This window comes from Coturnix japonica, chromosome 12 (genome assembly GCF_001577835.2).
Source record: "Coturnix japonica isolate 7356 chromosome 12, Coturnix japonica 2.1, whole genome shotgun sequence".
NCBI lineage: Eukaryota > Metazoa > Chordata > Aves > Galliformes > Phasianidae > Coturnix > Coturnix japonica.
Window position 1 is genome coordinate 3,293,436 of NC_029527.1, and position 11,762 is coordinate 3,305,197.

The following is an 11,762-nucleotide window of genomic DNA, read 5'->3' on the forward strand; positions in this document are numbered from 1 at the left end:
CTATGTTTGCAGTAATGCAAGTAATCTGGGAAGTGAGTAAAAATGTTACCAGTTTGGCACAAGGCAACTCTCCAAATACACTGAGACTGATGACAGAGATGCTGTCTGCCAGTTCATGCAAATAGATGTTTGGAGCTGTAGCCTGGCACTTTCCATGAGCACTGCACTAACTGCTTTGGCAGGAGATGAGCACACACTGAAGTGCAGGTGATGCCATTCACAGTTGCCATAACGGTCCCTTGACCAGCCAGAGCAGTGATAAGCATCTCCAGTAAATTAATACCAAGGCCAAAAGCTTGTTCACATACAGTTGGTTTTAAATTGTAAGCATAAAAAAGAGCACGTTCTCAGTTACCAAATGCATGTCCACACAGGCACAGCATCCATTAGAGAAGTAGGTAAATACTGGATATCAATATTTAAGATAAATGTTATGAGCAAAGTAATATTTTAACAATTACTCAGGCATAGCTAAAAACCTGAGCCACTGGTTTGGGTATCTGCATGCATCTAAATGTTAAATGCAACATAGAACTGTGTATTGAAAAACTAGAAGCCAAGATGGGGGGTAAAAAACACAGTTTCACTAGCATGAAAGTCTATCTTGTCTTTATATCTTTTAGTGGAGCACAGCACTTTATTTTGCATGAGACAACTGTATTCATTGAAGTTATGACTCAAAAAATTGCTGAAATATGGACATCTAGTGGAGACATCTAATTATTGCAGTTTTCCTTCCTATGGAAATACAGAAAATGAAATGGCCTTTTACTGATTGTCTTGCTGGAGCCTGGAGTTCTCTTGCCTTTCACTGCCTGGCCAATTGCTCAGTTGCAGGAGGCAAAAAGTGTCACAGCCAGAACTTGGCAAAATAGAAGCTGTGCGTCATTTAACTCACCTGGGTGACTGATGAAACAGGAAAACTAATGACCCATGAAGGAACAAATGTTTCTCAAACAAGAGGTAAATAAATGTGATACTGAAGCTCAAGGGATGGGTGAAAATCAGAGGTTCTAAGTGCCCTGAAACACTCTTGAAATTGCAAGCTCAGACCATTTGCGTTAATTTCTATGGGGAGAAGGAAAGCAATAACTTTGGGGGTGCTTAAAGCCTTGATGCAGAGAAAATTTAATGTTTACATCATTTCAAATGCATAAAGTTTGTAATACAAACCAAGAGCCAGCTACGAGGACAAAAAGTGCCCCTGCACACTGCAGTGTCTGCAGAGAGCCCTCAGGCCATACGCTGATTAAATGGAATGTCAGCAGGATCAGATGGTTCTGCAGGACTTCAACACTAAAGGGTGTTCAAATCTCCACAAACACAAAATCATGAAGCTACACATTCACTTTTAGCATTCTCTTTTCTCATGCTGTCCACTTATTGCTGTCCACGCTGGGATTTCTGCTGCTGTGGGATTTCTGACTGGGTTGATGCGTGGCCAGTATTTGTCTGACTTCTCTTTTTTTGTCTCCTGTGAAAACCATCTGAAACGAAGCAGAAACTAACCTTGATTTATTTCTTTAATTAAAAAAAAAGAAAGAAAGATATTACATATTAGTAAAAAATGAGAAGTACTCCCTTGCTGGTTTTTATTTTTTATTATTATTATTTTTTTTAAAGTTTCCAAAAACAGTCCCATATCTCTGTCAAAGTTAATGTAACCAGAATTTCCATGGGAATTTCTGCAGATCCAGGGAAACTGGAACTGCAAATATAAATAGCCGCCCATCTTCCCAGCTACTGTTCAGATCACCTTGTGAGAAAGAAATGGGCTTTTTGTAAGAACACATGTCAAAACATTCCAATTGAATACAACTAGAACGGGCTAAGAAAATTCTGTAGGAACATCCTGCTGAAACCAGAGAGAGAAATGAACCCAATGACAAACTATGATTTAGTTTTTGTGAGATTCTATACAGAACTGGTTTTTGTTTCATATGGAATCCAAAATTGACTGAAGGCATTACTAGAATATGTCATTCTTTCACAATTTTATTATTAACTTCCTTGAGAAAACACAAGAAAATGCTACATAGGCAAATAGTTTTACAGGCTGATATTTCTATTTCTTCTAATAAGCCTAAGATTGTAAAATATGTATTTAAAAAGCACCTCACCTGCTTTGGCTGAGATGGGGCTTGGAACTAACTACCCAACTCCTTCCAAAAGTCTCCAGGCACCCCCAAAAAAACCTTTTTGTTAGCAGAACTCTCCAGCACTTTCCTGCATATGGAACTTAGTTTTATTGGCAGTAAAGTCTGCATAGCATGAAAATTAATTAATATTATACTTAGAATATTAGTAAGTATCGCATACATGGAATGTACTTTGTCTGATGATTCCAGACAAACTCGCAGTATGACTTCTCAGAAAGCTGCCATCAGTTTGGACCTTAGAATAAAGTCAACAGGGTAATTAAACTCAATATTAAGAAGTAGTAAGTAACAGAGTGCCCTGCATCGTCAGATGCAATGAATCAGCCACACGCACCATGAGACAGTCTATTCTCATCATCACTAAACCAAAACACCACATAACAGAAGGAATTCTGAGAGATGATGTAACAAGAGGTGCAGCTTCCAGCCCCTGCAGGGCAGTGCGGGGTATTGCAGTTTCTATGGCACTGCAGAGATCAAAAAACAGAGAGGATAAATCCTGAAAACTGCCACAAAAATCATCTTTGGTCCTTTTAGTTGCGGTGCCTTGTCTCAAGGCAGGATCAACTTTAATTGCTTCTGAAATATATTTATCTAGCATGCTGTTAAAATTTCCTCTGATGGAAATGAAAGCATCTCCCTCACTATATTGGCCAATTTTGTCCATTTTATGTTTTCTAGACTGAGTCATTTCAGTCTTTCCTCACATCACTCTTGTCACTCTCTTACTGTCCAATTGCTTTACATTTATCATGACCTGTTCTTCTAATTGCACACACTTCAGTTCAGGTTTCTGATAAAGGAAATGCTCATTTACTTCATGCCATGGATATGGCACTCTGCATATAAGCACCACTATGATGCCCCTTTTGCACATTCAGGCCTATTTCCAACTTGTGATTCTCTATCATCCTCAGTATCTGCTTTCCAGAGCTGCTGCCCAGTCATTGTGCTGCTGCTGTGTCATTGCTGTCTCATCATAGAAAGGGAAATCCAGACATCTGTGAAAGCGTCTGTGCAAATGTTGATATTCTAAAATAACACGTGCATATGTTTTAATGACTCAACTCACAGTGATCTTGTCCTTCACACAGCAACTTTTCTGCTCGAAGAACAATCTGGACTTATAATCAGAGAAAGGAATGGGCACAGACATGTATCCTGCACGCTCACTTGACGAAATGAGTGTGGTTTAGTTCACTGGATGGCGTGTGCTGTGGTTTCCTTTCAAGGCTGAGCGGAGATAAGGAGATGTGGAAGAACTGACCCACCGCCTGCTGCTGTTTTGTCTGCTTCTCCCTGTAACCTACATCTCATAGCACTGTGTCTGCACAGTGCGAGAACACAGGCTTATCTATCCCAGATAAACTCTAATTTCAATGAAAAGCAACTTGATTTGATGTCGAGAATTGTGAGGCCAGGTGATGCGAGGATACAGCGGCCCCAAGCGACAGACCGGCACCAGCTGCACGGCAACACGCGGCCGCCAGCACAGCACATGCGCGGCCTCATGGAGCCGGAGTGACGCGGTGCTGGTGCTGCTGCGGGTTCGGGTGCGTGTGTTCGGAGCGACGGGCGGTGCTGGGCCGGGCTGGGTTACCGGGTAATGGGGGCAGCGCTGAGACGGGGCGGGTGAACCTTAGTGAACGTTATCGAGCGTTATCGAGCATTGAGAACGTCTTGTTTCCGCTGTTGAGCAGGAGGCGTTGCCGTAGGGAGATGGCCGAAGCAGCTTTCCATCCACCGAGGAGGAAAAGAAGGGTGTTTGAGTGCTACCAGGCGCCCTTCCCTGTGGGTGCCGACGGGGGGGATTTCAGGATGTGCCGGGCTGACTTGGTTAATAACAACGTCGTGGTGAGGAGCCCCGAGGACATGGATCAGCTGTACAATAAGGTGCTGACCGCCCTGTGCTGTGCTCATTGCTCCCCCTGTGTCTTAACTCCTGAAACAAGCACAAAACACATCCAGTATCAAACCGACTGAAGTATTGCATTCTTACCCCAGAAAATAAGTGTTGAAGTGACACAAGGGAAAAAAACAAGCATAAAGTTTACTAAGATATTATCTTGTACTGTGACTGTTACCTTTACTTATATTATCAAAGTTGTGTGCAGCCCTGTGGAAGCATTTTCTTGTTTTTCGGGTCAGGAGGTTGGAACATTGAGATTTTATTGATACTTAAAAAATTCTTGTGAGTCTGGAGTTAATTAAAAAAACTTTCTGAGTAAAATAAACTGCTTTAGGCCTTTTATGGCTGAGGACCACTTCATCCTCCTTCTTATGCAATTACTGTATCATCCCTGTTTTCCTTATACATGGTCACTTAATACACAGGTGCTTCTTCTGCCTCTGCTTTCAGAGGCTCTGGAAAGTAGTCTGACAAATATTTAAAACCGAGGATAAAGACCCAACATTCCCCAAATTAAATTTTCAAGTGCAAACGTTCATTTAATTATCAGAAGTTAAACAACAAGTTTTGGGCCGAGATTAAAAGCTGCAGGATTTCAGTGATGAAGCAGTAAAAGTTTTGTAGTTTGGATGTCAGTTTTCTTAAGGATTTTTGCTTTTCTTTGAAGGGCTATTTTGGAAAAGGCATTCTTTCAAGAAGTCGGCCAGTGTACAGCATTTCCGATCCTTCGCTGGTTTCCAAGTGGCAAGGTAAGCTGTGCCCACTTGTACTTCTTTTCATTGTTCTAATAACATTATGATGTCACTTGTGGAATATATATGTATATAGATCACTCACAAAGTAGTCTGCTGTGCTGTGTTACAGTTCAGCCTGTTTCCATATCTTGTCTCTGATAATGCCCAGTACAAGACTCCTAGGAAAACCAGGTGTGTGGTTATACATCCTTCTGGACTCCAGTGAGTTGTTGTTCAGGAGCTCTGCTAAGTAAAGGTGTCATCCTTGGAATTTTCTGCCTATAACTATCAAGCTTCTCTTGGCTTTAAACTCCAGTTATTACGATTCATGACATCACAAGGCAAGGATATGTGGATTTTTTAATATGCTGATGGCTGGTTACATCTGGTGTGCTTTTGGTTCATTAAGGAGAGACTGTCATGCTTTATCCATATTGTTCACAATGGTTAAATCCCATAGACATCACTGGATTTTGCAGTATCCTTATGTACCCGTCTCTGTAAAGGCTGGATAAGAGCGGTGTGTTTAGCTGATCTTCCGCAGACTGCTTTACTTATGGTTACCTCTGTGCCATTTCTAGTTCTCCCACTTAACCAATGCAAATAGGACCAAGATGGCATGGATTATTGAAAGCATGAGTAATTATCTGAGTGATCAAAATGACATGCAAACCTTGTTGATGATACAGTGTATGATTTTCTCTTAATAACAGGTGCCAACCTAAAAATGCCTATAATCACATCAAAAAAGTAAGTCAGCTTATGTTACTTTTTTCTTTTAGGAGGCAGGAGGATTTAGTTCATGTTTTATCTTGCTTTCAGTCTGTGGACTATGTCAGTAATGGTGACTTCTCTTCCTTTTTATTTCATTTATAAATTGTGTTCAGAAAACTGTTCTACATTACCTGATTTTTAACTTTGTTAAAGTTATGGGAAATAATGAATATACTACTAGAATTGCCCAGCTTTGATTAAGAACAACTGCACTCAGCTACTAAATTCCTGCTCCTTGAAACTGCATTGCAGCAGTCCTCTAGGTGTGGTTCTTGCATAGCATTCTGTGAGTGCTTGTGGCCACAGAAATTAACAAAGCTTTATGTGTGTGTTTTTAATGTGTTAGAGGGTGTAAAGCCCTGGAATTTCTCGTTTATTTTGCTTGTTCTGTAGGTACCAGCAGCGTGTTCAGTGGGCCAAAAGCGCTTTGCAAGAGCAAGGATTTGACAGCAGCTCCGTGACCAAAATTCTTGATAACTACACTAGGCCTCTTGAGCTTCCGTTATTGGAAAAGGGTGGAGCTGAGCAAACTGGTGATAGCTGTGACACAATGGGCCCAAACACAGAAAATACAGAACTTTCCAGGCAGTCTTCTACAGATACTGGAAACATCGTGACTTCAAGTTCTGAGCATCAGAAGGAATTCTGCCAGAAACCCTATGCAGAAGGAGATCCAGCTTCTGATGCTGTGCTTGCTCTTGGCTCTAAAGAACAGGAGCCTGCTGACATGGAAGAGACAGCCCAAGTGTCCTGCCAGAAGCATGGTTCTCATGTGCATTGTGGCTGCAAGGATAAGGGGGGCACTGAGCAAGAATCATGCAACATGGCCAAGTTAAGGGAACGTGCCCCAGAGTATGTGCTTGTGCAAGAGGAAGAAGAAAGTAGCTTATGCCCTGAAGAGGGCTCTGCTGATGAAGAGGGCTCTGCTCATGAGCAAGAAAATGTAAGGCTCTTTGTTTGTTTAATGGCTATTATCACTGAAAGCTCAAGAATTCGGTATTATTTCCAGTTTAACATCTTAGTAATGTAGTAAATTTTTTCCTGTTGTTGTAGTTTGTCAAGAAGGAAAAACTGGTCTGCAGAAAAAATCCATTTAGGATTTTTGAATATTTACAACTCAGCTTGGAAGAGGTATGTTTCAAATATTAAATAACATATTAATGCCTGTCTCTGAAACATAAATCCTGCTTCTGTTGTGCTCTTTTCTGAGTATATTCACAGTTTTAATACAGTGCCCTCAGGAGTCAACAGCACGTGCATAATTTTTGTGGCACACTATTGAAATGCAAAGGTCATAAGTAGAAACTTCTGAAGAAGCTCATGAGCAACTTGTCTGTCTTGATGTGAGCCTTTGTTCTTGCCTAGAAAATGAACTCCTAGAAGAGTCTAGATACCAGTTAAAGCTATTCTTTTTGTTTTTTCAGGCTTTTTTCTTGGTGTACGCTTTGGGATGTTTAACTGTTTATTATGGTGAGGTAAGAGCTTTGATTAATGGGGGTACCGTTGTAATTTGGGGTAATTTGAGCCTCTTTTGATAGGAACTTTTAACCAAATGTAACAGCACTGTATGCTCTTAATCCTGAAGGAGGGAATACCAAGCAGAGTAATTTTTTTTTTTAACAAGTAATAACATTTCTGCTTATAACAAATTGGTCTGAAAGTTTTGTTTGTCATGGCAAACACAGCTGCCAAAATACAGGCAAGCAGGATCTTCATGTAGAGGAAGGTTGTTTGTTGCAGATTGGGTAATAGATATATGGGGGAAGGCAGCATAGGAAGAATATGGTGCATAATCATATATACAGATTGTTCTTTAATCTTCCTGTGGTTCAAGTTTAAGATCTGTTAGATTGCTTATTATACAAGAGCCTTATGGGACTAATTGTGAAATGATCAAAAAACCAAATGGAAGCTGCAGTTTTCTCTTACATTTAGGGCTTTTGCATTCTGTTCTCTGAAGTTCATTTTCATCATGTTGGGACTGTGATGTCTGATACTTTGCTTTTACTCCGTACTACACACAGTATTCTGCATGAGCTGTAATATTAATGTATTGATTTTAATGCCTTCTTCTGTGACTTTTAGGAGCCCTTGACTATTTTGAAGCTATGGTAAATTTTCAGCAAAATTTAGCCTAGTTTTAAAACTACTTACATGGCATATCATTACTTCCGCAGCAAGGGCTGGGTCCCCAAGGTTGGACTGAAGTATGGAACTGATCTCTGTGAGTAGCTTTCTTTGAACAAACAATCTCTTGCAATTGCTTGTTTGCGAATGGTAGAATTTTTTTGTCATATGGAAGTAATGAGAAGTGTCCATAATGCCTTGCTAAGTAATTCAAGGACTGCATTCAGCTCACATCGGCATAAACCATCCAGTTCTGCCTGTTGTTACATGAAGATGTGTGTGAAGAAAGATATCTTCTATGAATTGTATACAAATCAGCAAAGTTCTGATATTGACCACCTGATTTATTCATTAGATATTAGGTTGGTCATTGTACCTTTGGCCTGAGTTTGTTGTTCAGCATATCGCTGCATCATCTTGTGCCAGATGAAGTTGATTAGTTTAAGGCTAGTAAGGATTCAGCCCTGCCCTCTAGGTTCTTGTTCTTGTGCTGTGGTTTTATCAAATTGATGCTACTAATGTTGCTTTTAGTGGATAACATGCAAATCATGATTGCTACTGGAATAAGGTGCTACTCATGCTTTTCCTGAGAGTCAGCTGAATAAGAAAACCCGTTCTAGTTAAAGTAATCTCTTGCAAACTCATGACAGGGGGAAGGCAGGAAATGTGAGCACAGAGATAGAACTTTAGGTGGGTCTATAGACAGGACTGTAGCAGTACTTAGGAACTTGTGGAAAGTGATTGCTTCCAACAGGAATTCAGTGTCTTACTGTGATCTTCCCCTTGTACTCCAGCAGCTCTACTTGTGTTGCAAATATGGTATTAAAAGAATGAATCTGATGCAGAAAAATTCCAAGCTCTTTTTCCCCATGGCAATTAATGATTTCTTTTGGCTTTTCTGCATTTTTACCTGCTGCTTCCTACTTGGCCCTGCTGCTCCCGTATTAATTGTCTGTCTGTCCTCCCCTTCATTTACTGGGACAACTTAATTCTGAGCAAAATTCAGAAGTGCTGAAATTTTTTGTCTAGTGTAATTAAGATTAATGAAGCATGTAGAAGTATTTATGGAGCTGCTTGTTAAACTCAGGCAGTAACTGTGATTGCCTAACTCGGGTGTTTCTCTTCCTTTACAGTGCTGTATCGAAAGGGCCCTCCCTTCTATCACGCAAGGTTTGAAGCTTATGTTCTTAGTTAACTTCTTAACTTTAAATTAGGAAGTTTCTCTCATGCTAATTTAGTGCCTTCACTGGTTAAGCACATACTCCTAACCCAAAATACTTTGCCAGAGGTATTCAGATTGGGCATGCAAAAGTGCCTCTTTTAACAGAGGTACTAAGTAACACAGTTTTATTGTATTCTTGTGACAGTAGTAAAATACTACAAGTTAAAAGTTGAAATGAGCATATTTAGCACTCATGATGAATGTAGTTGGGAATATCATTTAGTAATACTGAGTTTTGAAGGTATATAGTATGGATAATTTACGTAATTTGGAAGGAAAAAAATGTGATTCTAAGGGATTTTCGCTCAAATTGTTAAGCTATACAATCTTCTTAAAACAATTTTCTTTCTGTGAATATTCCCATCTCCTTTGTTTTCCAGTTACTCTGTCATTGCTGAATTAGTTGATGACAATTTTGAAGGTTCTCTTCGCAGACCACTGAGCTGGATGTCCTTGTCTGGTTTGAACAGAACAACTGTTAATGCTTCTAAGGTAATGGCGGAAGCTACTCATTTTAACATAGCCTTGAAATGATAAATACACAGTTTAGTTCCAAAATACATGGAATTGGGCATGAGGCTGGAAAGGGAGTTCTGTTTCAAGTGTGCAGAAGAACACACTGAGTTGCTAGTGGGCAAACAAGTTAATATCCTCTTGATGTCTGGAAGAAGGTTATTAAATTCTCTCCTCTGCAGGGACTTTAAATGTTGTGTGAAGAACTGTAGAAAGACACAAGGGATGCTTCTTTCCTAGTTACCAGTTCTGTCTTTAAATCCTTCTCTGTACAAGGATTTTGTTTTCAACTAAAGAATCGAAAATTTCCGGAAACTTTTCTGTGATAGAGCCTCATACGTGATGTTATTCTCATAATCATGCTGCTCAGTTGTTGTGTTGTGAGTATAGTTTATCTCAACACAGGATTCTGCTTTGATAAAGGGAAATGAGATATGCAGATTATACAGCTCTTCTCTGATTTGATTTGCAGAAGACATCTTCTCTCAACATCCTCATTAACATTTCTAATTAATCAAAACCTGTATAGAAAGAAATCAGTTGAAATTAATTTCCTGTTTTCTGTTTACCAACAGGAGCTTATGTTATGCTATTTGATTAAACCATCTGATATGACTGAAGAAGAGATGGCCACACCAGAATGTTTGAAAAGAATTAAGGTTCAGGTGGGTAATTACTTCTTTCCTTTGCCTGTATTTATTTTCCCTTGGGGCAGCTGGACACATAACCTACCAGAAGAGAGCCCTCTTGAACTGTTGCTTGATTTTTAGCTGGCTTTTGTTTTTACATGCATGGCTGCAATAAAATAGCTAGATTTATTTGTGCCCTAAGATATGGAGCACTTTACATTCTGTTTAAATACTTCAGGTTTTCTGATCTAAATTTGAATGTTGCTACAACTCTGTTATATTTTCATGGGTGGGGAACCTATGGAAAGTGTGTGGTTTATGGATGTTTAAAAACAAAGAAAAACAGAATCATGACTGGGGTTTTAAGTAGCTTTGATCATTAAGTACCACCCCTCTGCTGTGGGCAGGGTGGCCAAAAACCTAAGAGACCAGCTTGCTAAAGGAATGACTGTAGTCATCTGTTTGCAGGGGTTACATCATGTAAGTCAGTCTGCTCAATGCTTGAAAACAATCTCAATGCAATGCTCTTTATCTTTTCACTTCCGTAATGGTAACTATTTTTAATTTCAGGAACTGATTGTAACTCGTTGGGTGTCTTCCCGTGAGCGCAGTGAGCAAGATGATCTTTAGCTGAATGTACAGGAAGAATCTAATTCTTTTTATAAACATTTTGTTGTTTTTTCACCTGATCCCTGAGACAATGGCTCATCATCAGTTTCTCTCAGCATTTTCAGTTGGTATGTATAAATGCTGCCTAAAATCCAAGCATATCCTGTTCATTTAATAGAAAGATGTAAAATGGAAATATCAATAGAGTGATTGCTTTTTTCAAGCTGAACATCTGCGTGTGTGTTGATTTTATGTGGCACAGTGCTGTACTTGTAACTAGAGATGACTCTACTTCATGTTTTGGTACGATTATAACTAATTCTTCATAGCAGATAGTTCTACCAGGACACTGCTACTTTGCCATGTATTTATATTTCATCAGTTGAAATTAAAACCTTAAAATGAGGTATGGATTCTGATATACTCAGAAATAGCATGCTGTCATTTATTTCTGCAAGCCAAACCTTAGCTAAAGAATTTGGAGTTGCTCTAAAGGTTTCTGGACAGGAGGGCTCTTAGCAGCAGCAGAATTGAGCATTTCAAAATGGTTGTCTCTATCACGTTGTGTTTCTGAATATGCTTTTAAGGGAAATACGAATTAGAATTCAGCAAGAAGTGAAAGAAGATGGGGGTAAAAAATTATAAACTGGTTATGGACAGCCCATGGTGGTTTGATTGTTTCTCTATAGTTGAGGAAATGGGACTTAAATCTAGCTCAGGGCTACACTTACTTTGTAGAAGCCAGTAGAAGAGAAGATATATATGTTTTCTTAAGCTAGAATATATGTAAATAAAAGTGTGCAGAATTATGAACTGTAGAATCGTGTCCTCAGCATACACTTCTCTGTAATGCACAATAGGTAGAAGTACTGTTGGAGCATCTTTCTATTTCTTTAAACATATATTGCTTTTGGATAAATTCTTAACTTTCCTCTCTGAGATGGATCCAGATGAGTCTGTTGTTCATTACAGATAGGACACTGTACAGCTATCTTTTAACACTACGGATCCCTCTTGGTTTGAGGAATAAACCTGTAAAGCGTAAAGAAGGACTGGAAAAGAAATGTATCTATCAATGAGACTGGA

The 11,762-nt window shown here is 39.4% G+C and overlaps 1 protein-coding gene and 1 long non-coding RNA gene across 3 annotated transcripts; one reads left to right on the forward strand and one right to left on the reverse strand.

Moving 5' to 3' along the window:
• Positions 1-1,099: 1,099 nt before the first annotated feature.
• LOC107319688 lies at positions 1,100-3,258 on the reverse strand. 2 transcript variants are annotated; one of them, XR_004308852.1, is made up of 4 exons: positions 2,494-3,258; positions 2,320-2,394; positions 2,121-2,238; positions 1,100-1,487 (listed from the first exon to the last, which is right to left on the reverse strand). It is a non-coding gene; the product is annotated as an uncharacterized LOC107319688 (long non-coding RNA). The 2 variants fall into 2 exon arrangements; XR_004308851.1 differs by having other exon boundaries at positions 2,320-3,258.
• A 305-nt stretch (positions 3,259-3,563) lies between these two features.
• On the forward strand, positions 3,564-11,095 carry TSEN2 (tRNA splicing endonuclease subunit 2). Its single transcript, XM_015874731.2, is given in 12 exon segments — positions 3,564-3,762; positions 3,860-4,052; positions 4,736-4,817; positions 5,516-5,552; positions 5,970-6,519; positions 6,630-6,707; positions 7,001-7,051; positions 7,662-7,800; positions 8,837-8,873; positions 9,306-9,417; positions 10,014-10,103; positions 10,638-11,095. Coding segments are annotated over 12 exon segments (1,608 nt in total). The 5' UTR covers positions 3,564-3,583; the 3' UTR covers positions 10,698-11,095.
• Positions 11,096-11,762: the final 667 nt, after the last annotated feature.